The sequence below is a fragment of the Micromonas pusilla genome, assembly GCF_000151265.4.
Source record: "Micromonas pusilla CCMP1545 genomic scaffold MICPUCscaffold_11, whole genome shotgun sequence".
Lineage (NCBI taxonomy): Eukaryota > Viridiplantae > Chlorophyta > Mamiellophyceae > Mamiellales > Mamiellaceae > Micromonas > Micromonas pusilla.
Window position 1 is genome coordinate 892,870 of NW_003315892.1, and position 23,203 is coordinate 916,072.

General features: G+C 67.5%; 14 protein-coding genes across 14 annotated transcripts; 5 read left to right on the plus strand and 9 right to left on the minus strand.

Moving 5' to 3' along the window:
• Positions 1 to 551: 551 nt before the first annotated feature.
• MICPUCDRAFT_51909 (uncharacterized protein) lies at positions 552 to 2,550 on the minus strand (the record flags this gene model as incomplete). The annotated part of the gene is made up of 2 exons (XM_003062213.1): positions 552 to 1,201; positions 1,356 to 2,550. The coding sequence occupies 2 exons, from the start codon at positions 2,548 to 2,550 to the stop codon at positions 552 to 554; spliced, it is 1,845 nt and encodes a 614-aa protein (XP_003062259.1).
• Positions 2,551 to 2,944: 394 nt separating this feature from the next.
• On the plus strand, positions 2,945 to 3,733 carry MICPUCDRAFT_51910 (uncharacterized protein; the record flags this gene model as incomplete). Its single annotated transcript, XM_003062008.1, has 1 exon — positions 2,945 to 3,733. The coding sequence occupies one exon, from the start codon at positions 2,945 to 2,947 to the stop codon at positions 3,731 to 3,733; it is 789 nt and encodes a 262-aa protein (XP_003062054.1).
• Positions 3,734 to 3,896: 163 nt separating this feature from the next.
• Positions 3,897 to 4,340, plus strand: MICPUCDRAFT_51911 (uncharacterized protein; the record flags this gene model as incomplete). The annotated part of the gene is made up of 1 exon (XM_003062009.1): positions 3,897 to 4,340. The coding sequence occupies one exon, from the start codon at positions 3,897 to 3,899 to the stop codon at positions 4,338 to 4,340; it is 444 nt and encodes a 147-aa protein (XP_003062055.1).
• Positions 4,341 to 4,469: 129 nt separating this feature from the next.
• MICPUCDRAFT_51912 (uncharacterized protein) lies at positions 4,470 to 4,751 on the plus strand (the record flags this gene model as incomplete). Its single annotated transcript, XM_003062010.1, has 1 exon — positions 4,470 to 4,751. One exon carries the CDS (start codon positions 4,470 to 4,472, stop codon positions 4,749 to 4,751), a length of 282 nt encoding a protein of 93 aa, XP_003062056.1.
• Positions 4,752 to 5,230: 479 nt separating this feature from the next.
• MICPUCDRAFT_51913 (uncharacterized protein) lies at positions 5,231 to 6,887 on the minus strand (the record flags this gene model as incomplete). Its single annotated transcript, XM_003062214.1, has 2 exons — positions 5,231 to 6,232; positions 6,300 to 6,887. 2 exons carry the CDS (start codon positions 6,885 to 6,887, stop codon positions 5,231 to 5,233), a joined length of 1,590 nt encoding a protein of 529 aa, XP_003062260.1.
• A 476-nt stretch (positions 6,888 to 7,363) lies between these two features.
• On the plus strand, positions 7,364 to 10,902 carry MICPUCDRAFT_48478 (uncharacterized protein; the record flags this gene model as incomplete). Its single annotated transcript, XM_003062011.1, has 2 exons — positions 7,364 to 7,414; positions 8,203 to 10,902. 2 exons carry the CDS (start codon positions 7,364 to 7,366, stop codon positions 10,774 to 10,776), a joined length of 2,625 nt encoding a protein of 874 aa, XP_003062057.1. The 3' UTR covers positions 10,777 to 10,902.
• A 45-nt stretch (positions 10,903 to 10,947) lies between these two features.
• MICPUCDRAFT_51915 (uncharacterized protein) lies at positions 10,948 to 11,412 on the minus strand (the record flags this gene model as incomplete). The annotated part of the gene is made up of 1 exon (XM_003062215.1): positions 10,948 to 11,412. The coding sequence occupies one exon, from the start codon at positions 11,410 to 11,412 to the stop codon at positions 10,948 to 10,950; it is 465 nt and encodes a 154-aa protein (XP_003062261.1).
• Positions 11,413 to 11,531: 119 nt separating this feature from the next.
• Positions 11,532 to 11,717, minus strand: MICPUCDRAFT_51916 (uncharacterized protein; the record flags this gene model as incomplete). Its single annotated transcript, XM_003062216.1, has 1 exon — positions 11,532 to 11,717. The coding sequence occupies one exon, from the start codon at positions 11,715 to 11,717 to the stop codon at positions 11,532 to 11,534; it is 186 nt and encodes a 61-aa protein (XP_003062262.1).
• Positions 11,718 to 11,879: 162 nt separating this feature from the next.
• Positions 11,880 to 12,638, minus strand: MICPUCDRAFT_51917 (uncharacterized protein; the record flags this gene model as incomplete). Its single annotated transcript, XM_003062217.1, has 1 exon — positions 11,880 to 12,638. One exon carries the CDS (start codon positions 12,636 to 12,638, stop codon positions 11,880 to 11,882), a length of 759 nt encoding a protein of 252 aa, XP_003062263.1.
• Positions 12,639 to 12,830: 192 nt separating this feature from the next.
• On the minus strand, positions 12,831 to 13,658 carry MICPUCDRAFT_51918 (uncharacterized protein; the record flags this gene model as incomplete). Its single annotated transcript, XM_003062218.1, has 1 exon — positions 12,831 to 13,658. One exon carries the CDS (start codon positions 13,656 to 13,658, stop codon positions 12,831 to 12,833), a length of 828 nt encoding a protein of 275 aa, XP_003062264.1.
• Positions 13,659 to 14,460: 802 nt separating this feature from the next.
• Positions 14,461 to 15,018, minus strand: MICPUCDRAFT_21083 (uncharacterized protein; the record flags this gene model as incomplete). The annotated part of the gene is made up of 1 exon (XM_003062219.1): positions 14,461 to 15,018. A coding segment is annotated over one exon (558 nt), but the record flags the coding sequence as incomplete, so codon positions are not given.
• Positions 15,019 to 15,498: 480 nt separating this feature from the next.
• Positions 15,499 to 16,931, plus strand: MICPUCDRAFT_51920 (uncharacterized protein; the record flags this gene model as incomplete). Its single annotated transcript, XM_003062012.1, has 2 exons — positions 15,499 to 16,390; positions 16,525 to 16,931. 2 exons carry the CDS (start codon positions 15,499 to 15,501, stop codon positions 16,929 to 16,931), a joined length of 1,299 nt encoding a protein of 432 aa, XP_003062058.1.
• Positions 16,932 to 17,202: 271 nt separating this feature from the next.
• Positions 17,203 to 17,685, minus strand: MICPUCDRAFT_8059 (uncharacterized protein; the record flags this gene model as incomplete). The annotated part of the gene is made up of 1 exon (XM_003062220.1): positions 17,203 to 17,685. A coding segment is annotated over one exon (483 nt), but the record flags the coding sequence as incomplete, so codon positions are not given.
• An 820-nt stretch (positions 17,686 to 18,505) lies between these two features.
• On the minus strand, positions 18,506 to 23,029 carry MICPUCDRAFT_21063 (voltage-gated ion channel superfamily; the record flags this gene model as incomplete). The annotated part of the gene is made up of 5 exons (XM_003062221.1): positions 18,506 to 19,910; positions 20,031 to 20,815; positions 21,047 to 22,294; positions 22,355 to 22,787; positions 22,851 to 23,029. Coding segments are annotated over 5 exons (4,050 nt in total), but the record flags the coding sequence as incomplete, so codon positions are not given.
• Between the last annotated feature and the right edge of the window lie 174 nt (positions 23,030 to 23,203).

Genomic DNA, 23,203 nt, shown 5'->3' on the forward strand with positions numbered 1-23,203 from the left:
CTGGAACGCGGGCGCGCGAAGCGGCGACGCGGCGGCTGCGGCGACGGAAGGTCAGAAGGGCTCGCGCTCTGCTCGATCCCGCGGCGAGATCGCGCGCGAGCTGGCGGGCGAACTCGCGCGGCGTCCAGGCTGTACGAAGGTAGTTTCCGCGAGGGAAAAAATTATCCGGTTCCTTCCGGTCGCCGTGATACTTCTCTCCGCGCCGCCGCACGACCGGGCGCGCGATGATGCCCCCAAGATAAAGCTCAGGTCTCGTTTCTACATCCCTTATTAATTAAATCTACTGCGCTGCTACAGTACCTCCTCTCGCGGCTCTCCCCGAGCGGACCGAACCGAGCGCCGCCGTCTCCCGTCTCGCGAACGACGCTCAGGGCCGTTCTATACAAGCGAACGTCGGGGTGGAATTCAAAGGCGTCAGTTGAAGTTGAAAGGCATCGAGGACGGGGATTGAAAGCGAGGGGTAGGCGCAGAGAGACGCCGGCAAAAGTCCTTAAGAAACGGCGTTCACCACGCCAACGGGGTCGTATGGGGACCAGTGTATAGAACGCGCCTCACGGCGGCGGCAACCGCCCCGTCGCGCGCACGTGCGAAAACACCGCGCGCAGGCCGTGTTTATTATGCGCGGCCAACGCGGCGCGTAACCCGTCGCCGTATATCTCGCTGCGGTCCGTCCGTATCTGGTTCGCGACGTACCCCGCCATCGCGGCGGCGTTCGCTTCCTCCCACGACGCCGGAGCCGGCGCGGAAACTTTTCCGCCTTTCCCGCCGCCGCCGCTCGAGGGTCCCCCCCTCTCTCGCGACACGCCGTGCAGCGCCGCGTTCTCGACCCACAGCAGCGCCATGAGCTGACACAGCCCTTCCTCGACCTTCGGCTCCAGGCGCGGGTACCCACCCGCGAGGCGTATGTACGCGTGCGTGCACTCGTGCGCGAGAATCGCGCCGGCGGCGATGAGCGGTAAGCCGTACAACACGACGACCGCGTTCACGGTGTGCCCCGCGGTCCGCGTCACGACGCGCTCGCTGAACCCTAACCCCGGAAACCCAGAACTGTTACTAAATCCCCTCCCGCCGTTCACGTTCGGCACGCGCTCCACGGTTCGGATGCGGTGCTCCTGGAACATGCACAGACCGCGCGTGCGCGCGGTTCGGCCGCGATGCCACCCCTCGACGTCGTCCGCGTCGTTGAGCATCTCTTGCGGGACTGAGGGTCGTTCCATACGAGCGAATGTCGGGGTGGAGTTGAAAGGCGTCAGATGGAGTTGAAAGGCGTCGAGGTGTGTCGGGATTGAAAGCGAGGGGTGGGCGGAGAGAGACGATGGCAAAAGTCCTTAAGGATCGGCGTTCACCACGCGAACGCGGTCGCATGGGGACCAGCGTATAAAACGCGCCTAAATGCAGCGGCGGTCGCTGCGGCAGCAGCGGCATGTCTTTGCTCTCGAAGAAGAGGCACACGTCGTCGTACAGCGGCGGCGCGTCCGAGGCGCTGTCGATGACCGCCGTGGACGCGCACTCGATGCACAGCGCTCTGCCGTCCGGCAGCTCGCCGAATTGATTCTCCGACGTTCCGCGGCGTTCCAAACGATCGCAGCCGTCGCATCGACGCGTGCCGTCGTCGTCGTGCGTCGGACAAAACACGTCGCCCCAGTACGGGTGCGTGAGAAACTTCACCGATCCCGACCGGTCCGCGGGGATGAAGACGTCGCACACGACGCACTTCGGGTGGAACAACTCTCGGAAACACGATTTGTGATACGCGACGCCGTCGCGCGTCGCGAACGAAGGCTCCGCGATGACGCGGCGACACCCCGCGCACGTGAAACACGTCGGGTGCCACGTCCGCCCCATCGCGCTGATCCCGCCCGTCCACGCGGTCGATCGCTCGCACCCGGGGCAGTGTCCGGGGGGAACGGATCGAACGGGAACCGGAGAAGGCGGGACGAAGGACGCGCCCGGCGCCGGCGCCGGCGCCGGCGCCGCCGCCCACCCGGCGTCCTCTTCCTCCTGCAGCGCCCTCGCGAGCGCCTCGTCGTCCGCCGCCGTGGCGTCGCGTCCGCTGGGGGCTCTCCCGCCGTCGCCGTGGTGACGCGCGGCGGCTTCCGTCTCTTCCTCCGCGAGCGCCCTCGCGAGCGCGGCGTCCGCGTCTTCGTCGTCGCGTCTGCGTCCGCCTCCGCCGCCGCCGCCGCCGCCGCCGCCGCCGCCGCCGCGCGCGCCGCCGCCGAATATCAACCCCCCCGCGGAGAGCATGTCCCGCCCCGCCGCGGCCGCCGCGATCGCCGCGTCTCTGCGGCGGTTCGCCGCGAGGTCGTCGAGCTCGACGTCGACGTCGTCGTCGCGGCGCGGCGGCGGCGCGCCTCGCCCTCCTCCGCCGCCGCCGCCGCCCCAACCTTCCGCGCGCCCCCTCGCTCGCGCCTCCGCCATCATCATTCCTCCGTTCGAGTTACCGGACGCGGCCGCCGCGGCCGCGGCTTCTTCTTCGCGCTGAAGCCTCGCCGCGAGCATCGCGTCGGACTCCGTCGCCGTCGCCGTGGCCTCGTCATCGCGTCGCTGCATCCGAGCCGCGACGCGCGCGTCCTCTTCGACCTGTCTTCGCCGCGTCTCCGCTCGCGTCGCGCCCAAGGCGTCGAGCTCGACGTCCGCGCGTTGCGGTCGCGGAGCATCGCGGCCGCTCGCGCTCGCGCCGCCGACGCTCGCTTCGAGCGCCTGGAACGATGCGAGGAGGGAGGAGGGGACGAGGCGCTGATGACGTGAGCGACGACGAAGGATGGCGAAGGAAAAAAAACGACGACGACGACGAGGCCGCGTTCATCTGTCGCGAGCCGGAATCTCGCGCACCTTGCGGAGCTGCTCCTCCTCTATCTCCGCGAGCGCGGCCTCGAGGGTCGCGCCGCCGCTCGTGTGACCCGGAGGCGGCGACGGCCGCGACCGCGCGGACGACGCGCTCCCCATGGCGCCGCCCCGGAGTGACGCCGACGACTTCCGAGAAGTTTCTTCGTCCGCGTCACGACGCGACGCGACGACTGCGACTCGTCTGTCTGTTGCTGACACGAGAGTCAGACAGGATCGTTTCGCCGATACAACGCGTCGCGCGCCGCGGCCGCACGCGCGCGATGACGACCGCGGCGGACGACGCCGCGGAGGACCTCCTCGAACGCCTCGCGGACGTCGGGTGCGTCTCTCCCCGGTCCGACGCGCCGTCCACCGTCCGCCGTCGCCGTCGCCTCTCGTTCGCTCGACGACGCCCCCCCCCACCTCGATCGATCGACATCGACCGACGCGTCCCACCCCTCCCTCCTCTCCCCCCCCCAGCGTCCCCGTCGACGACGCGTCCCCGGGCGACGTCACGCGTCGCGCGTCCCCCGCGGACTTCGTGCGCATCGCGCAGCACCTCGCGTCGGACGTCGCCGCGCTCGTCGAGACCGCGGGCGCGGACGATGCGCGCGGCGTCGAGGCGGCGACGCACGCGATCGTGCGATCGTGCGCGTCGTCCGCGTCCGTCTCCGCGACGACACCGAACGCGGCGGACGCGAACGCGCGGCGGATCGAGCAAGGGCTTCGCCGGCTTCTCGCCGCGATCGACGCGGAGTCGCGCGCGGCGTCGTGCGACCTGCGGACGCTGCTGGACGAGCTGGTGACCTACGTGCAGAGTGGCGTGATGCTCTCGAGGAAGAGTGAGGTGCGTTCTATACACTGGTTCCCATACGACCGCGTTCGCGTGGTGAACGCCGATCCTTAAGGACTTTTCCTGGCGTTTCTCTCCGCTCACCCCTCGCTTTCAATCCCCGCCCTCGATGCCTTTCAACGCCAACTGACGCCTTTCAACTCCACCCCGACGTTCGCTTGTATAGAACGGCCCTGAGAGCGACGGCGCCGCGGGGGCGGGAGCGGGCGCGGGCGCGATGGATACCGAGGACGCGGGGCCGCCCGGCCTCGACGACGCGGCGGAAGAGAGGACGTCGAACGCGCTGTGGCGGATGGCGGACGCGCTGGTGGACGACGACGCCGTCCCCGCGGCCGCGGCGGCGGCGGCGGCGGGGGATGCAGATTCAGCCGGAGCCGTCGCCGCCGCCGTCGCGGCCGCCGTCGCGAAGGCGCTGTCGCGCCTCCCCGCCGACCACCTCGACCGCCTCTTCCCGGCCGGGTCCTTGGAAACCCTAAACCACGACGTGACTGAAACTCTTCGCGCGATCGTCCGCGCGCTGAACGACGAGTACGCGGTTCGAAAGGAAACCGTCGGCAAGCGCGCGGGCGTCGCCGCGCAGTCGTTCGCGTACTCCAAGGTGCGTTCTATTGCACACTGGTCCCCATACGACCCCGTTCGCGTGGTGAACGCGGATCCTTAAGGACGTTTGCCGTCGTCTCTCTCCGCCCACACCTCGCTTTCAATCCCCGCCCTCGACGCCTTTCAACTCCGCTTCTGACGCCTTTCGACTCCACCCCGACGTTCGCTCGTATGGAACGGCCCCGAGCGAATGAAACCCCGCCCGGAGCTCGCCGCGGCGTTTCTCCGCCGCGCCGGCGCCGGCGACGGCGACGGCGACGACGGGACGCTGCAGACGCGCGCGAGCGTGACCGTCGCCGACCTCGCGGACGCGCGCGTGGGGGACCTCGCGCGCGCGAATCTGCGGACGAACGCGGAGGCGCGCGCGAGCGTGCGCGACGCGAGCGCCAAGCGCGTCGTCATCGGCGCGGTGCGTTCTATGTCACACTGGTCCCCATACGACCGCGTCCGCGTGGTGAACGCCGATCCTTAAGGACTTTTGCCGGCGCATCTCTCCGCCCAGGGTCCCTCGCTTTCAATCCCGACACACCTCGACGCCTTTCAACTACGCTTCTGACGCCTTTCAACTCCACCCTGACATTCGCTCGTATGGAACGGCCCTAAGGTGCCGGACCGCGGCGGAAGGACGGACGGGACCAGGGGCGAGGGCGGCGCTTCGATGCCGGCGTTCCGCGAGCGGCGAGCGGGGGGAGGGGATGGTGGTGGAGGAGGAGGGGGAGGAGGAGGGAGAGGCGGCGGCGGACGCGGAGGCGGGGGGGGAGGACGAGGCGGCGGGGGAGGACGCGGCGGCGGCGGCGGCGGCGGTCAAAAGAAACGCGGGAAAAAGTCTGGGTCGTTCGCGTAAACGCCGCGCGCGGATGACGGCATAACGTAGCTCTCGTCGTGATGCTTCCTTCGCGCGTGCAGTACTTACAAACGTCCGCGCCGTCCGTCTCTCTATAAATGCGCTCGTCACGCCGCGGTGGCCGCCGCGAGCGCGTCGCGCGTCGCGGTGACCGCCTCCTCCACGGTTCCGTATCCCGCCGGATCAACCGACCCGGCGGCGGCGGCGACGATCGCGGGCGCGAACCCGGCGAGCCCGACGACGCGGACGCGCGCGCCGTTCATCGGCCACTCGAACGGCACCTCCATCGCGAGCGTCCCGACCGGCGACAGCGGCGCGCGCACGATCGCCTCCATCGCGTTCCATTCCACCGCGGTTCCGTTCGCCGCCGCCTTACTCAACGCCTCCATTCGCGCCGCCGTCGCGGCGACGCGCGTGCGCGTCTCGCACAGCAAGTCAGACAGCGCGCTCTGCGCGTCCGCGGCGGACCGCGCGACGGCGACGACGTCCTCGATCGGCACGTCCGCGGGCTCCAAAGACGCGTCCTTCACGGCGACGGACCCGGGGTGGAACTCCACGCGCATCAGATGTTCCTTTTCTCTCCCCGCGTCGTCAAAGTCGCCTTCTCCGTCGATCGCCTTCTCCGTCGGGGGCAGCGCCGTGCGCACGCTCAGCGTGAGCCTCACGCCGCCGTCGTCCACGGACACCACGCGCACGCCCTGCAGCGTCTCCACCAGCGCCTTCTGCTCGCGGATCAGCGCGTCCGTCTCCGCGATCTCCGCCATCGCCTTCGCCTCGCGTTGCATCGCGCGCCCCGCGCCGGCGAGAAGCGCCAATTCCGCCTTGCACTCCGCGAGCGCCGCCTCCCCGGGCTCGAGCGCGCTCCGCATCGCCATCGCCTCGCTCTCTCGCGCGCGCAGCGCCGCGTTCACGCGCGTCGCCTCCGCGTCCAGCTCGTCGAGCATCGCGCGCGCTTCCGCGTCCGTGAGATGCTCGTCCGCCGGGTCCGGCGCCGCGTGCTTCGATTCGTCGTCGGGGTGGAGTTGAAAGGCGTCAGAAGCGGAGTTGAAAGGCGTCGCGGGCGGGGATTGAAAGCGAGGGGTAGGCGCAGAGGGACGCCGGCAAAAGTCCTTAAGGATCGGCGTTCACCACGTGGACGCGGTCGTATGGGGACCAGTGTACAGAGCTCGAACGAACCTTCGCGACGCCCGCGCTCGCGAGCTCCGCGGCGTCCACATCGCGCTCCAATCCTTCCAACGCGTCGACGCGCGCCGCGAGGTGCGCCTTCTCCGCCTCGAGCGCCGCCGCGGACGCGCCGACGCGCGTCACGAGGTCTTCGACCACCTTTTCGTTCGCGTCGTTCGCGTCTTTGAGCTGCTTCAGCGAAGCGTTGCGCGCGCGGAACGCGTCGGATTCCTCGGGGGGCGCGCGAGGGAGCGGGCGGGACTCGAGGATGGAACGCAAGAACGCGCGCTCTGTCCCGAGCTCGATCGTGCCGAACTTCAGGCGCTTGATGTTCGTCTTGATGCGCTCCAAGTCCGCCTCGGAGTTCCCCAGCGCCTTCTCGCGCGCGGCGTCTAAGATGCGCGCGAACGACTCGGTCGTCTGGTTCAGCTCCGCGAGCGCGCGTCTGAACGTTCCGGTGGAGGGGTTCTCGCGCAGCGCGCGCATGGCGTCGCCCTTGCGGAATAAGCCGGGGGAGTGCACGCTGATGTCCTCGAACGTGAGCTCCTTCGCGATGTCCCTCGTGACGTTCACCGTCGTCGTCGGCGCGTTCTCAGCCATTGCGAGCGACGACGACGACGAACGGGCGACGATGCGATGCGGTCGTTGCTTTTTTTCGTGACGCCCGCCGCCGGCTTCGAGGACGCGACGACGTGGACGAGACGCGCGGACGAGACGCGGTTCGCGCGCGTTCGCGGACGTGCGCGCGCGTGTCGCGGTCGATGCGCGCGCGGCCTCGGGCGCGTGCGGTGCGCGGCGCGCGGGGGTATGACCTCGCGCGAGGTGGCGCGCGGGGGGGAACGAGATTCCGTCGCGGCCTCGGAAAATCCAGCAGCTGTCAGTGGTTTCAAATTTCATCGCGGTCGAGCCTTGGTCAATATTTTTCTTGAACCCGATTTTCACCGACCAGCACCGCGATCAACGAACGACCTTCAGTTATCATATTACCGGGGAAATCGGCCGCTCGGCGTCGTCACTACGGAAGGCGCCGGCCGCGGCGAGGAGGAGTCAGGGGTCGCGAGCCCGCGCGAAGGGCGATGTTCGCGCCGTATCAGGGCGGGCCTTTCGTCGAGGTCTTCTCCCCGCAGGTGCGCGATCGCACAGACGACCGCGGCGCCGCCCCCCCGCGTCGCCGTCCGTCGTCCTCGCGGCGCCAGATCGCGTTCGTTCGTTCGCTCCCGCGTTTTTGAATGGCAATGGCTCACCTCTCTCGTCCGACGCGCGCGCGCAGGGGAAGGACCCGACGGGGGACTGGAAGATGCTCGGCGGGAAGGCCGTGAAGCGGATTTACGAGAAGACCGTGAAAGGATACGTGTACTGCGTCAGCGGCGGCCCGGGGCACAAGATGCAGCTCCCGAAGGACGAGCGCAGAGGACGTGCGTTCGTCGTCCGCGTCATCCCGTCGTCCCATCGCGCGGCCTTTTGACTTTCGTCGCTCCGCCGTCCTCCGCGCGCGACCCACCCCCGCTGACCGTCCGTCCATCTCCTCCTCCTCCTCCTCCTCCTCATCCGCGCGCGCGTCGCAGTGAGCCTGAAGCAGCCGTACCTCGTCGTCCAGATCTTCGTCCCGGAGGGCGCGCACGTCTCGTTCGAGGTCGGCGTCAGCGACTCGGACGGCACGCGACGCCGACTCTTCTTTTCCACCTCCTTCAGGCGCGTTCTATGTCACACTGGTCCCCATACGACCGCGTTCGCGTGGTGAACGCCGTTCCTTAAGGACTTTGCCCGGCGCATCTCTCCGCCCAGGGTCCCTCGCTTTCGATCCCCGCCCTCGACGCCTTTCAACTCCGCTTCTGACGCCTATGAACTCCACCCCGACGTCGCTTTGTATGGAACGACCCTCAGCGACGTCAAGTCCTCGCCGCTGCACGTCCAGGTGCCGCTTCCGCGCGGGATCTTGCAGCACGGGACGTGGACGAACTTGGCGCTGGACGTCCCCGCGCTCGTCGCCGCGCTGTTCGCGTCCCAGGGCGGCGAGCGCGTCGCGCATCGCGCGGTGGAGAGCGTCGCCGTGGGCGCCACGTGCAAGGTGCGGAAAATTTTCACGCTCAGATCCCCGCCGCTGGCGACGGCGGCGGACGTCCTCGACGGGAGCGTCGGAGGCGGCGGCGGCGGCGGCGGCGGGGCGGCGGCGGCGGCGGCGGCGCGCGCGCGCGCCGCGGCCGCGGCCGCGCGCCGGACGCCGTTCAACGTCGCGATGCATCAGTTTCAGTACGACGCCGGCGACGGCGGCGGCGGGAACGATGTGGGCGGGGGGGGACCCGCGGATGATCCGATCGCCGGCGTCCCCGGCGTCGGTGTCCTCGGCGTGTTCGACGAGCCGATACACCGAGCGGTGGACTTCTTACCCGGGGTCGACAGGCGCACGCGCGTGCTCGACCCCGCGCGGTTGTCGCGGTGCGACGTCGCGCTCCCGAGCGACGGCGGCGACGGCGGCTTCGTCTCGCGCGAAGGCTCGGCGCACGGCGGCGAAGCCGCGCGCCCTCGAAGCGGCGACCGCGTCTTCGGCGACCGCGAGACCGAGGGCGTGTCCACCCCGGGCGGCGGGTCGCGAGGCGCGAGTCGCGGCGACGGCGGCGGCGGCGTCCACCTCGCGTTCGGGAGCAGGTTCACGCCGCGAGGAGGCAGCGCGGGCTCGGACGCGCCCGGCAGCCGCGGCGGCGCGCGACGCGGCGGCGGCGGCGGCGGCGGCGGCGGCGGCGGGTCTCGGCCGTCGTCGCAGCACCTCACCCCGCGCGGGGAACGCCGCGGCGGCGACGGGTACGGGTACGATCTGAACGACCACTTCGGACGAGGATTGAGCGTGGGCGGCGGGCACGGCGGCGGCGAGCTGCTCGTGGAGCCGATGTACCCGCCGAGCGCGGCGGCGTCGCCGAGCGCGCGCGGCGGCGGCGGCGGCGGCGGCGGCGGCGGCGGCGGCGGGTCGTCGTGGGGGTTCCGGAACGCCATCCCGGGCCCGGACGACGACGACGCGGCGCTGACGACGCGGGGTGGGGGGATGCCGTCGCCGAAGTCGCCGAAGGGGACGTTCGGCGTGTTCAAGGTGGGATCGGCGCCGGTCGGCGGGGCGAGGGCGGCGACGGCGAACGCCAAGCCGTCGAATCTCCTCGCGTCGTCGAGGACGCCGCGCGGCGCCGCGAGCGCGCGGACGGGGTCGTCGCGCGGCGCGCGGTTCGCGTCGTCGCCGTCGCCGTCGCCGCGGCGCTCGAGCGTCGACATGGGCGTGTTCGGGAGCAGTTACGCGGGCGAGGGCGAGTCCTCCCGGCGCGCGTCGTCGGGGGTTCGACTCTCGGCGGACGGCTTCGGCCTCGGCGGCGGCGGAGGCGGCGGCGGCGGCGAGGGGGACGCGTCGCCGACGCAGCCCCCCGCGCATCTGTACTCGAGCACGCGGTACGACGACGGCGCGGGTCCGGGTCCGGGTCCCTCGAGGCGACGGTCCGGCGCCGCGAACGTCTCCCTACTGAGCCTGCAGATCCCCCGCGACGACGGGCGGTGGGGCGTCGTGTCGTCTCCCGAGGAGGCGACGGCGGAGCCGCTGCGAAGCGTCCGGTCGCCGACGCAGCCCGACGGATTCCCGGACGCGGCGCCGGCGGGGGGAACGAAGACGAAGACGACGACGAACGTGCTTCAGGGCGCGACGCGCGTGTCCGACACCGTGCGATTATCGTCCTACGACGACGACGTCGACGACGACGCCGCGGAGCTCGCGATGGCGTTGAACGCGCCAGCGTCGCCAGAGTCGGCGGAGGACGGCGTCGCGTACTACCCGAACGGCAGCGGCGGGCTCGCGGAGGGTGAATACGCGTACGACGACGACGCCGGCGACGACGAGATGCTCCTCACATTCCCGCGCGAGAGCGATATGTTGCTCCCCCCGCGCCACCTCGGCGGTCACGGCGACCGCGACGCGCATCACTCCAGGGGGGGCGAGTCGTCGCGGTCCTTCGGCGGCGCGAGCGCGTCGGGCGCGTCCGACGGGGGGATCCCGTCGCGACGCGAGACGCCGATCCCCGGGGCGTACCCGCCGCCAGCTGTCGGGCACGGCGGCGTCGGCGTCGGCGTCGGCGTCGGCGTCGGCGTCGGCGTCGGCGCGGGCGGTCCGGGTGGGGCGCGAGCGATGCACTACCGCGCGTTCACCCCGGACCTCGTCGTGCCGTCGTCGTACGGCGCGAGCGGCACGCCGAGGAAAACCGCGGGGGAGGCGCAGCGCGAGGAGGAATACGGAACGTCAACCGCCGCCGCGGAAGACGCCGCCGCCGCCGCCAGGGAGGCGTCGAGAGAGCCGAGCGCCGCGTCCGCGGAGAGCGGCGGCGGGGAAGACGCGGCGACGGCGACGACGACGGCGCCGCCGCCGAAGCCCGAGGGCGCGGCGGATTTAGACCTCATCTACGACCCGGTGCTGAACTATTACTTCGAGCCGAAGACGGGGAAGTACTTCGAGCTGATGTGACGCGACGCGACGCGACGCGCGATGGATGCCTTTCCGCGGACGGCGGCGAGTGGGGACGCGCGACGAGTCCGGTATTTAAGACGTAGCGAGTCAACCGTACCGTAATAATAAACGTCGGTTGACGACGACGACGTCTCCTACGTAAACGACTCGACGACCGCCGCCGCGTCGTCAGTGCCAACCCGCAGCCCCCGCGGCGAACCCTCTGAACGCCGCGTAGCTCGGCCTCGACGGCACGCCGATGACCTGCGGCCCGTCCCCTAACCCCGGCCCGTCGTCGTCGTCGTCGTCGTCGTCCTCCCCCTCCCCCGCGCCGCCCTCCCTGTTCAACCTCTCCCATCTCGCCCTCGCCGCGGCGTCCACGTCAAACCCCGTCGCCTCCTCCTCCTCCCTCTTCTTCTCCTCCTCGAGCGCCTGCATCCGCGCGTGCTCCCTCGCGAGCGCGCTCCCCTCCACGCCCGCGCGCAGCCTGCGCGCCTCGTCGCGATCGATGATCATCCGCCTCGTCTTCCCCGTGTTGTCGTGCGCGTAGTCGCGCTCCGGTTTCAGAATCTCAGCCACGACCCACTTCTTCATCTTCGACAGCGGGCGCGAGTGCGTGAGCTTGACGATGTCGCCCTCCCTGCACTGGTTCATTTCGTCGTGCGCCTGCGGAGGTTGGGGGAGGGCGTCGTGAGCGTGAGGGGGAGAAGACCGCGGGGCGCGAGCGGCGGGACGATCGATCAGACCGATCGATCGGTCGATCGATTTAGGGTTCATTCATCTCCTCGCGCGCTGTCCTCGAGGCTGGGGGGAAAAACGTCGCCGCCCCGCACCATGTATCGCTTCCGCGCGCGCATGATCTTCGGCATTCTCTTGTGCCTGAACAGCCTCTCGACGACGACGACGACGGACTTCATCATCTTGTTGCTCACGACGACCCCGGTCAGCGGTTTCACCATCGTGCCCGACGCGTGAGTACGACGACGGGCCGGGGCGCGCTATGGAGTGATCGTGACGACGGACGCGACGAAACGCTGCGCTGGCCTGGGCAAAACGAACAGACGAAGCAGAACGAGTGTTTTTGCATTTTTTCCAGACTCGTCGTCGGACTACAACTAAACTTACTCAGGGTCGCCCCCGCGTCGTAACCGCACGACGCAGTCGTATACCTCCGCGTCCAACCTCCGCGCGTTGATCTCGCTCTTCACCATCGCGAGGTTCAACACGTTTACGCCGTCTTTCACGTACTTGTACGCGTCCCAGTTACTCTCCAGCGACCGTCCCATGCCGTCCAACACGATGAGCCAGTCGTCCCCGGCGGGAACCTGCTGAAACTGCATATTCACCCAGTCGTTCAGCTCGCTCCCGCAGTTATTCAGGTTTAGCAGCGTGCTGTCCTGCCCGCTGTTCACCGCCGCGACCATGTTTCCGTTCATCTGCGCGCCGAGTATCGGATCGCCGTCGTAAAATTCGCCCCCGCGCCGAGTCACCGCGCGAAGGTACTCGTCCAACTCCTCATACGTGACGTCGTTCAACGCCGCGGTGTCGTTCGCCACGAGCGCCACCTTGGTGCCTTTCCCGCCGACCGCCGCGAGCGCTTTCGCGAGCATCGTCATCCCCATCACGTCCGCGCCGGCGTTATCGCAGAAGATGAGGACGCGGCGCCACCCGGGCGCGATCTTTTTCTCGACATCCTTCTCGCGCGTGCATCGCTCGACGACGCGCGAGAGCGAGTCGAACCGCCAGCCGCCGCTCTTCTCGTGCGACACGCGCTCTCTCGCCTTGGCGAACGTCTCCGCGAGCGCGTCCGCGTCGAGGACGTACTTGCACTCCTCCGCCGCGTCGTCCGGGTCGTCCGGGTCGCCGTCCTCGCAGAACATTATCCGCTGCGGGGTCGTTCAGTTCATCACAAAAAATGTTCGTTCATCGGTCAGTCGAAAGGAGGAGACGCGATCACGTGTTGAACCCGAGCGATGGGTGAAATACAGTACGTTTGCATAAGGCGCCGAGGGCGGAGATTGTCGTGGCGTGGGCGGAGAGATGCGCCGGGAAAAGTCCTTAAGGATCGTCGTTCACCACGCCGACGCGGTCGTACGGGGACCAGTGGAACGCGCCTGCACGGCGGACGCGGAGCCCGCGTCGAAGAGATTCCCCGCGAGGCAGCACTCGATGACCGCGCGGATCATGTTCGCCTTGGCGTTCGGGTCCGGGTGCTCGCCCGGGCCGTACCACGCCCCCGGGGTGGGCTCCCATATGTCGTCGATCTCGAGGCCGATCGGGCGGTACAGCGCCGTCGCGATCTCGTTCTCTTCCGCCTTCATCCCGGCGAACAGATCGTCGAAACCGCGCGCGCGGAGCAGACGCTCCTTCTCGCGCACCATGTCCAGCAGCGTCGCGCCCTCGCCCGGCGCCTTGTCGTCCAACGACACCGACGCGAGGTACGCCTCGTAGTCCCGCTCCCACAGCGCGTAGCGGTCCATGAACGTCTCCGCGTCCTCTAGCTTTCCCTCGCCGACGAGCATGTCGCGCGTTCGCGTCGCGTTCGCGCGGTGCGACGGGAGCTGCCCGAGCAAGAGCGCGACCCACGCGATTCGCGCGTCGACGTCGTTCGCGCACGCGTCGCACACGCCGGGGGAGACGTGCGTGTATCCCTTCGTCGGGTCCAGAAGCGGGAGCGGGCCGGGGCCGAGCGACGGCGGTGGGGGCGGAGGGAAGCGTTCCTCCTCGTCGTCGTTTTCGACGTCGATCACGGCGCGCGCGGAGACGTCGACGACGCGCGCCGCGCGGCGGCGGCGGCGTCGCGAGGAGGAGAGCGCCGCGCGGCATCGCGCGGACGACGACGACGGCGCGAACGGGCGCGCCGCCGAGGCGGCGCGGAGGAGCCCGCACGCGCTCGCCATCTGTGACGAAGATCGATCGAGATTCTGTTATCCGAAACTGCTGGACAGTAGTGCTCACCGCAGCGTGCTCGCATAAAAATCGAAAGCGCCCTCGGCGCCGCGTCTAGCCTACGTACGACAGTCTTCGTCCCCCCGCGCGCGCTCACAGCTCGCCGTGCTTCGCGTACGCCGCGTATATCGGGTCGTACCTGTACTTCTTCAGCAAGATGTACGCGATCCCCAACGAGAGGATGAACGCGAGGAGGTCCAGCGTTCGCTTGAACTCCTTCGCGAACGCGGTCTCGCCGTCGGGATGCGGGACGCGAACGGTCGCGGCTTGCGACGGTTCGTCTTCCTCCTCGTCGTCGTCCTCTTCATCTTCATCGTCTTCTTCTTCGTCCCTCGCCACCGCCTCCTCTGCCGCGGCGGGAGGTTGCGGCGGCGGCGGTCGCGGCGCCTCCGGCTGCGGCGGCGTCGGCGCCGCGGGCTCTCTCTCCGCCTCCGCCTCCGCCTCCGCCTCCGTCGGCGTCGGCGTCGGCGTCGTCGTCGTCGCCGTCGTCGTCGTCGCCGTCGCCGCGGGTGCGATCTCGCCGCCGTCGCCGCGCCCGCTCGCGCCGACGCCGTCGACGTCAGCTCCCCCTGAAAACCTCCTCTCGCGCGGCGCCGCGTCGTCGTTCGCGTCCTCGTCCGCCTCCGCCTCCGCCGCCGCCGAGGCCCGCTCCGCGTCCCCTTCCGCCGCCGCCTCCTCCTCCGCCTCCGCCGCCGCCTCCGCTCTCGCGACGTCTTCCCTCTCTCTCTTCGCCGCCCGCATCGCTTCCCACCGCGTCAGCATCTTCGCGTGCACCTCCGCGATCAGCGCGCGTCGCGACTCGCTGTTCCCAAACTCCGGCGGCCGCTCGCGACTCGCCGCCGCGAGCTCCCGTCGCTCGTCCGCGGGGTAGTCCAACGACCCGACCGCGCCCTCCGGCGCCGTCGGCATGAACGACCGCACCGCCAGCAGCGCGGTGCGCACGCTCCACGACGGCTGCCAGTGCTCCGGGTGGTGGCTGGATATCGAGAGGCAAATCTTCGCGTTCGTCTCGAAGCGTCCGGAGGGGGTCAGCAGCATGAACGACGGCGGCTTGAACGGGTACTCCGGCGGGAGGAGGATCCGGCCATGGTAGATGCCGCCCTCGAACTCGGTGTCCTCGGGGCCTAAGATGGCGAAGTGCCACTCGAAGATGTCGTCCTCGACCGCCTCCGCGTGGTAGCACGGGTCGACGTCGCGGGACATCTCTCGCATCTCCTGCGCGATGCGCTTCACCGCGGGGTTCTTCATGTTGTACTTCGCCTCCGCGCCGTCGGGGGGGGCTTGACCGCCGGGCGACGCGCCGGACGACATCTGATGACGATGCCGCGCGCGCCGGGCTCCAGATCTCGCGCGACGCGATGTGATGAAGCTTTTCGATCAGTCCAATAATTGATGATGTCCAAACGCCAACACAGCACGATGCGCGGGGGCGGCCGAAGCCGGAGCCGGAGCCGGAGCCCGAGCCGCGACCGCGACCGCGGTCGAGGACGCGGGCGCAGCCGCAGCCGCGGCCGCAGCCGCAGCCGGAGCCCGGGCGGGAGCCCCGGTCGCTCGCCGAAGCGAAGACGCGCGAGCCCGAGACGGGGCGGCTGGGAGCGATCGATTTCGATTTCGAGGTCGAGGTCGCGGTCTCGCTCGCCGCGACGCGGCCGCGACGACGGCCGCCGCGGCCGCGACCGCGGCCGCGATCGCAGCCCGCGCGGGGGGCGACGCGGCGACAGCCCGCGACGACGACGCAGCCGCGACAGACCGTCGCCCCCGCCGAGATCATCAAATCGTCATCACTCGACGATGCGCACGGTGCCGCCCCCGCCCCCGCCCCCTCCGGGCGGCGGCGGCCTCGCCGGACGCGCCCGCCGCGACGACCGCGCCCCTCTCCCCGACGAGGAACCCCCCGCGGTCGGCGCGATCCTCCGCGGACGCGTCGCCAGCGTCCGCCCGTTCGGAATCTTCGTGCGAATGGACGGCTTTCGACGCGACGGCCTCGTGCACTGCACGCACGTCGGCGAAGAGCTGACGTTCCGGCGAGAAGACTCCGACGACGCCAAGGTGATGGCGATGGAGTATTTCCACCCGAAAGACGCGAGCGTGTGGGTCAAGGTGATCGACGTCCATCGCGACGGGTACACGGGCGGGAACGTCAAGATCGCGCTGTCGATGAAGCTCGTGGATCAGGCGGACGGGAAGGATCTGGACCCGGACGGCGCACAGCTGGCGGAACTGGCGCGCGGCGGCGGCGGCGGCGGCGGCGGCGGCGGCGGCGGGTCAAGTAACGCCTGGAGCGACGACCCCCCGGAGCTGAACTCGACGCACCGGGCGACGGTGCGCGAGGTGAAACCGTACGGCGTGTTCGTGCAGATGGAGGGGTACCGCAAGAACGGTCTGGTGCCGACGCATCAGGTGAGCGACTTTTTGGAATTCGCGAGGGAGGACGCGGACGAAGAAAAGGTGCGAGGGATCGAGGGCGTGATCGGCAGAGGCGAGTCGTGCTGGGTGAAAGTCGTGGAGATAAAGGGCGGCGGGTACGCGAACGACCCGGTGAAGGTGACGTGCTCGCTGAAGCTCGCGGATCAGAGCACCGGGGAGGATTTAGACCCGCAGGGGACGCGGTACTACCCGCAAGGCGAGGGACGCGACGGCGGCGGTACAGGCGCGTTCTATACACTGGTTCCCATACGACCGCGTCCGCGTGGTGAACGCCGATCCTTAAGGACTTTGCCCGGCGCATCTCTCCGCCCAGGGTCCCTCGCTTTCAATCCCCGCCCTCGACGCCTTTCAACTCCAACTGACGCCTTACAACTCCACCCCGCGGTACAGGCGGAAGAGGCGCGCCGCTCGGCGCGCGCGCGGGCGAGAACGTCAAGAAAGGCGGCGTCGTGGACTGGGGGCATCACGCCGGGGACGTTCGCGGGCAGATGGACGGGAAGAGCTACGACCTCGTCGTGGACGACGGCATCGACGCGCTCGCGGCGGAGACGCGGTTCGACGGGAGAGGGCCGGGCGGGGCGCCGATTCCGCCGCCGCCGCCGGGGCCGGCGGCGGCGGCGGCGGCGGCGGCGGGGGGGACCATCGGCAGCGTCGAGGAAGCGCTCGCGATCTTGAGAGAGCACAAGAAGCGAAGCAAGAAGGAGAAGAAACACAAGAAGGACTCCAAGAAGCACAAGAAGGACTCCAAGAAGCGCAAGAAGGACAAAGGAGGCGACTGGAGCAGCAGCAGCGACTGACATAACATATATCCCGACTTATGCGGGAGGTGATCATATTGATGCATAATTAGGCGACGAGTAACGCGTGTCACCGACGCGCGGCTCGTCATAAATCATCCTTGCTCTCGCCCGCCGCGGCCGCCGCGGCGCCCTTGCTCTTCTTCTTCCCGGAGGAGCCCTTCCCGGAGCCCTTCTTCCCGGAGCCCTTCTTCGGCGAGGCGGTCGCGCCGGACGCTTCGTCCGCGACCTCCGCCGCCGCCGAGCGCGATTGCAATTTCTCGACGCCCGAGCACTCCTTCGACAGCTCGACGCACAAGATCTCGTCCACGTTCGTCGCGTTGAGCTCGTTCGCGTACAGCTTCGCCTGCAGCGCTTCCTCTTGTTCCTCCACGAGCCTGTGGCAGTACCCGGAGATCTCCGCGCGCATCGCCTTGGCGCGCGCGCCCTTGATCTTCAGCTTTTTCGCGAAGGTGCGCCATCGCTTCTTCGGCGCGTCCGCGTCGAAGATCTGGAAGTTGTTCCCGACGTCCGTGCAGAGATCCTCGAGTAACTCCACGAATCGAAGCTCGGAGATCTTGTAGTCGATGAGCTTGCCGTATCGCACGCCCTTGCTGTCGATCCTGCCGCGCATGTCGAGGTGATTCCGCGGCCGCTCGCGCTCGAGCGCCGCTTGGAGTTCGTTCGCGACCGCCTCGCACGCGCTGCACTTGGCCTCGATCGCGCTCGCGGGCTGGACGCCGAGAGCGCTCATCGCGAGCGCGAGCAGCGCGAGGACGAGAAGACGCGGCGGCATGCCGAACGGCGCGACGACGGCTTCGCTGGCGCGCGGCCGCAGCCTTCGCGCGCGATCGAAGTGACAGGAAGGTCTGGCTGAAAAAAGTCCGCGCGTTCATCGTCGTCAATGATTCGATGGCGCATCAGAGATCATCGCGTCACTCCGCGGCGGCACTTTCGTTAAAATCCATCGTTACTCGTCGACCGGCTGTTACACGCGTAAACGTCACCGAATCGATGAGCGCTAGTCTGAACGCTACTGATAAACACCTCCCTCCTCACGGCGGCGACCCCGGCGACGCCGGCGGCCGCGTCGCGCGCGTCGCCGCCGCCGCCGCCGCGCCGCCGCCCTGAGAGCGCTCCTCCGGCGAATGCGAATGCGATGGCGACGCGCGCGCGCTGTCCTCCGACGGCGCGGCGCTATCCCTCACGACCCGCCTCCCCCCGCCCGGCAACTCGCGCCCGCTCGCGTCGCACTCGCCGCGCAGGTGCCCCGCCTCCACCTCGGCGAGGATACCCTTCACGTGCGCGAGGATGAGCTCAGCCTTCTCCACCCCGCGCCGGCGGCTCGCCTCCTCCGCCTCCAGTCTCGCCTTTTTCCGAGCTTGGAACCCTCTGAACGCCGCCTGCATGCGCTCCACGGCGAACATCTGCGCGACGTCGTACTCCTCGCCGTCCTCGCCCTTGATCCCGTGCTTGATCGCGTGCCGCTTGTGCGTCTCGAGGCGTTTCATCTGCCGTTCGGACTGCTGCTTCGTCCGCGCCTTCCCAGCCTCGAGCGCGACTTGCACCGCCGTCGGAAGCTTGTCGAACTCGATCCCCATCGCGTGCGATGTCAGGGCTTGGAGGACGTCTTGATAGTGCAGATAGTTGCTGTCGACTCTCAGGTTCAGGTTCTTTTGAAACCGGAGCAGCCCTAACCTCGACAGGTTCTTCCCTTTCACCCCCAGCGGCGGCGACGTGATGTTGAGTAAAAACGCGAGCTTCGTCATCTGAATGAAGCCCGTGGCGTGCGGGTCCACCTTCTTCCACGCCTCGGCGAAGTCCTCGACGTCGTCCTCGCTGACGTGCGTCACCGTGTCTTGCTTCTTGTTGTTGCTGAAGTTATCCAACACGACCGCGATGAGGAGGTTCAGCGTGATAAACGACCCGAAGACGACGAAGGTTATGAAGTACAGAGGCGCGCCTTCGCTGCCGCAGCACTCGCCGATCTCGCAGTCGACGTTCGAGTCGCAATCGCTCGTGTTCATGCAGTCGTACATGATCGCGTTCCACGCTTCGCCGGTGACAGTTCGGAGTAACAGCATCAGCGACATCCCAAAGTCTCTGAAGTTCGCTTGCTCGTTGAGGTGCTCGCCAAACTTCACCTTCCCGAATATGTTCATCCCCAACACCCCGTACACGAACATCAACAGGAACAGCAATCCGCCGATGTTTATGAGACTCGGGAAGCTCATCACGAGCGTGTTGAACAACATCCTGAGTCCTTTCAGCGTGCGAATCAACCGGAACACGCGCGCGAGGCGGAACAGTCGGAACATCGACGCGATCCCGCCGCCGCCGATGATGTATCCGATGATCGTCGTGCACACGCAGAAAAAATCGAAGCAGTTCCACCGGTCGTTGAAATACGCCTTGGGGTACATCGCGTACAGCTTCGCGATCGCCTCGAGGAGGAAGATGCAGAAGAAGAAGTACCCGAACCCTTCGAGCACGCGCGTCGTCGAATCCGCTTGACCGTACGACTCAGCGGCCATCGTGACCGCGTTCGCCATGATCGCGGACATTATGAACCACTCGAAATTTTTCGACTCGATGACTTTGTACACCGCCGTGCGCTCTTTCGACTCCGGGTAGTAGTTCAGCTGCACCGGCGCCGCGGTGCGCTGATACTTTTGCTGGCTCCGGACCCACTGCTGCTGCGCTTTCGTCATGAGACCGCTTCCGCCGTCCGCGCTCGCGCTCGCGAGCTTCGCGAAGTTATCGAGAATGATGCCGACGAACAAGTTCAGGATGAAAAAATTCGCCACGACCATGAACGACACGAAATACAACGTCGCCGCCGGGTTATAGTTTCGCTCCGGCGCCATCTCGTCCGACCGCGCGTCGACGCCGTTGTACATCACCGTCGTCCACCCCTCCGTGGTGCTCATCTCGAACAACGTCTGCATCGCGTTCCCGATGTGGTTAAAGTTCCCCGTGTCCGACGGCGAGGACCAAACTCTCGTCGTCCACGCCGTCGCGGAATAGGTCCCCGCGCACGCCGCCTGCGTCGAGATCGTCGCGTCGTTGCACGACCTCGTGATCGAGCTCCACTCGCGGTCGGACGTCGTCGTCTTGTACCCGTCGACGCACTCGGGTCTGTTCGTGACGTCCGCGTCGCTGCAACTCGCGAACGCGCCCATGAAGAGCGTCATGCCGAGGATGCCGAAGATGAGCCAGAATAAGAGCGCGATGACGGCGACGTTGAACAACCCGGGCATGGACTTGAACAACGCGTTGACGACGACTTTGAGCTCTGGGATTCGTCCGATCGTCCGCAGCGGACGCAGCGCCCTGAGCGTCCTCAGCGCCCGGACCCACGAGATGTTTTGCCCTTGAAGGCACTTGCCCACGATGCCGATGACGACGATGAAGCAGTCCATGCAGTTCCACGGGTCTCTCAGATACGCGCCGTCGTCGTCTTGGTACAAACCGAACGCGATGATCTTCGCCACCATCTCCATGCCGAATATGATCGTGAACGTGATGTCGATCGCCTCGAACGCGGTCGCCGCGCGGTCGTCCTTCAGCGCCTTCGGGGACTCGAACGCCATCGTGAGGGAAGAGATCAAGATGAAGACCATGATCAGGTAGTCGAACTGCTTGTCGTCGACGACGGCGAAGCAAAACCGCCGCGCCGGGTTCGTCGCGTCGAAAAGGTTCAACGACTTGTTCTCGTACTTATCGAGCGGCTTCGGCGCCGCGCCGGGCATGCGCTTGCACGACGCGACGTCCGTCGCCGCTTCCCCGAGCGCGAACGCGGACATGAGCCTTCCCTGTCTCGCGGACTTTATCTCCACGATCGAGCGCTTGCGTTCCTCTTCGATCCTCGCGAGTCGGTCCGCCTCCTCCATCGCCACGCGCATCTCTTCTTCGCGTCGCTTCTCGTCCTCGTCGTCCCATATCTTCTGGAAGAGCTTCTCGCCGATGGATTCCCATCGCGCCACGACCTCGGGGTCGTAGTTCTTGTCCGGCAGCGTGTCCCAGAAGAGCAGCGCCCTGGTGTCCTTCGAGAGCTTTCCTTTTTCTTTCGAGAAGTACTTGAAAAAGTTTAACCCGTCGAGTAATTTCCGCGTCGCCGCGTGCGTGCTCTCCACCTGCTGCTGCCCAAAGTTCGTGAGCAAGATGGCGACGAACAAGTTCAACACGAGGAAGTTCCCCATCACGATCAACGCGACGAAATACAGCGCGGTGACGCCGCCGGAGGCTTCCATGCCGTCGTACATGACCGCGTTCCAATCCTCTCCGGTGAGAATCTGAAACACGGTCACCGCCGCCCAGAGGAGGGTGTCGAAGTTATGCCGCGGGATGGCGCCGTCGTCGAGGCCGCACATCTTACCCCCGAACGTTTGCATCCCGAGCAGGGTGAATATGAAGATCGTCAGGAGGATGATGAACCCAAAGTTTCCGAGCTCGCAGATCGTGAGCCACACGCTGTAGAGAAACGCCTGAAGACTCGTCCAGCTTCGTATGAGCTTCAACACGCGCATGATGCGAAACGCCCTCAGCGCCGTCAGCCCGCCGCCGCTGCTGAACGCGAGCTCGATGATCGACATCAAAACGATCGCGGCGTCGAACTTGTTGAACGGGTCCTTGCCGTACTCCTCGACGCCCATGCCGACGACTTTCAAGACGAGCTCTAGGATGAACATGATCGTGAAGACCAAATTCGCGGTGTCCAGCCCCTTCTCGTAGCTGTCGCTCATGCCGTCGTACGCCATCGCGAGCACGATCGTGTTGGCGATGATCAACACCACGAACAACGGGCCGAACCACGACGCGTTGATGATCGCTTTGCAGAACGCCCTGACGTTCACGCCGCCGCCGCCGCCTATGATGGACTCCTGCAGCCGTCTCAAATTCTCGTCGTCCGAGTCCTCCTCGTCGTCCGTATAAATCCCCTTATCGTGGCGTTTCGCCCTCGCCTCCGCCTCCTTGCGCTCCGCGATCGCCTCCTTCTCGTCCTCCTCCTCCGCCTGCTGCTCCGCCTCGAGCTTCGCGCGCGTGTTCTCCTCGTCGTACACCTCCGTCATGACCGCGAGCGCCAAGTTTAGGAGGAAAAACGCGCCGATGAACACGAGCAGGAGGAAATAAATAAACGTCCACCCGGTCAGGGACTGCTGCACGAGGTACATGATCGGCGTCCACCCTTCCAACGTGATGCACTGAAAGATGAGCAGAAACGCGTGCCCGATGTCGTCGAACGAGGTTATCCCGTAGTTCGGGTTGTTCCCTTTCAGACACATCTGGCTCCCATTCGCGCACCGCGTTCCCGCCCAGTGGATCGTCAGGTTCGTGCACCCTTCCTCGTCGTTCGCGGACTGCAGCACCGCGGCGGCGACGTCCTGCGACGCGAACGACGCGTCCGGGACGACGTCACGACAGTATATCAGGTCGGACAAGACGCCCTCGTGGTCGCCGCACGTCGTCCCGGGCACGACTTCGAAGCACCGATTCCGCATCACTCCCATGAACATCTGTAAGCCGAAGATCCCAAACACGGTGAACAGAAACACGCAAAACAGCAACACGTTCGCGATCATCGGAATCGACTTAAATATCGTCCCGATGAGGACGCGCATGCCCTTCAGGATGCTCAGCGTGCGCAGCGGCCGCAGCACGCGCACGACGCGCAACGCGCTGAGATTCCCGCCGCTCACCACGAGCGACAGAAGCGAGATGACCACCACGGTGAAATCAAGGACGTTCCACCCGTCCTTGAGGTACGACGTGTCGTCCAACAGGAACGACTGCGCCATGATCTTGATGGCGCACTCGATCGTGAACACCGCGGTGAATATCGGCTCGGTGAGCTCGACGAGCTCGTTGCCGCCCGTGCTGCTGTCGTTTTTCGACGCGCCGCACCCGCGGTCTTCCATCTCCAGCGGCTCCATCCAGCACAGCAACAGCGCGTTGAGCAAGATGGCGAGCAGGATGAAGTTGTCGAAGTACGGGCTCTCTTGCACGTGAATGCACGCGCGCCGGAGCGGGTTGTCGAGGTAAAAATACCCCAGCGAGCGGTCCGTGTAGAATCGCTTGAACCCCTCCGTCGGGGGGCGGTCCGCGGGCGCGAGGTCCATCGGGTCGATCTCCGGCTCGACGTCGTCCGGGCCGATCGACCGCGCGTCGTCGCTGACGCCGCCACCGTCGTCGGGATGATCCTGCGGCGCGCGGAGGAGAAGGGCGGAGGAGAAGGGCGGGGGTGAGGCGGGGAGGATCGTTGAACGAATCATTCATCAAATCGGTTCGGCATC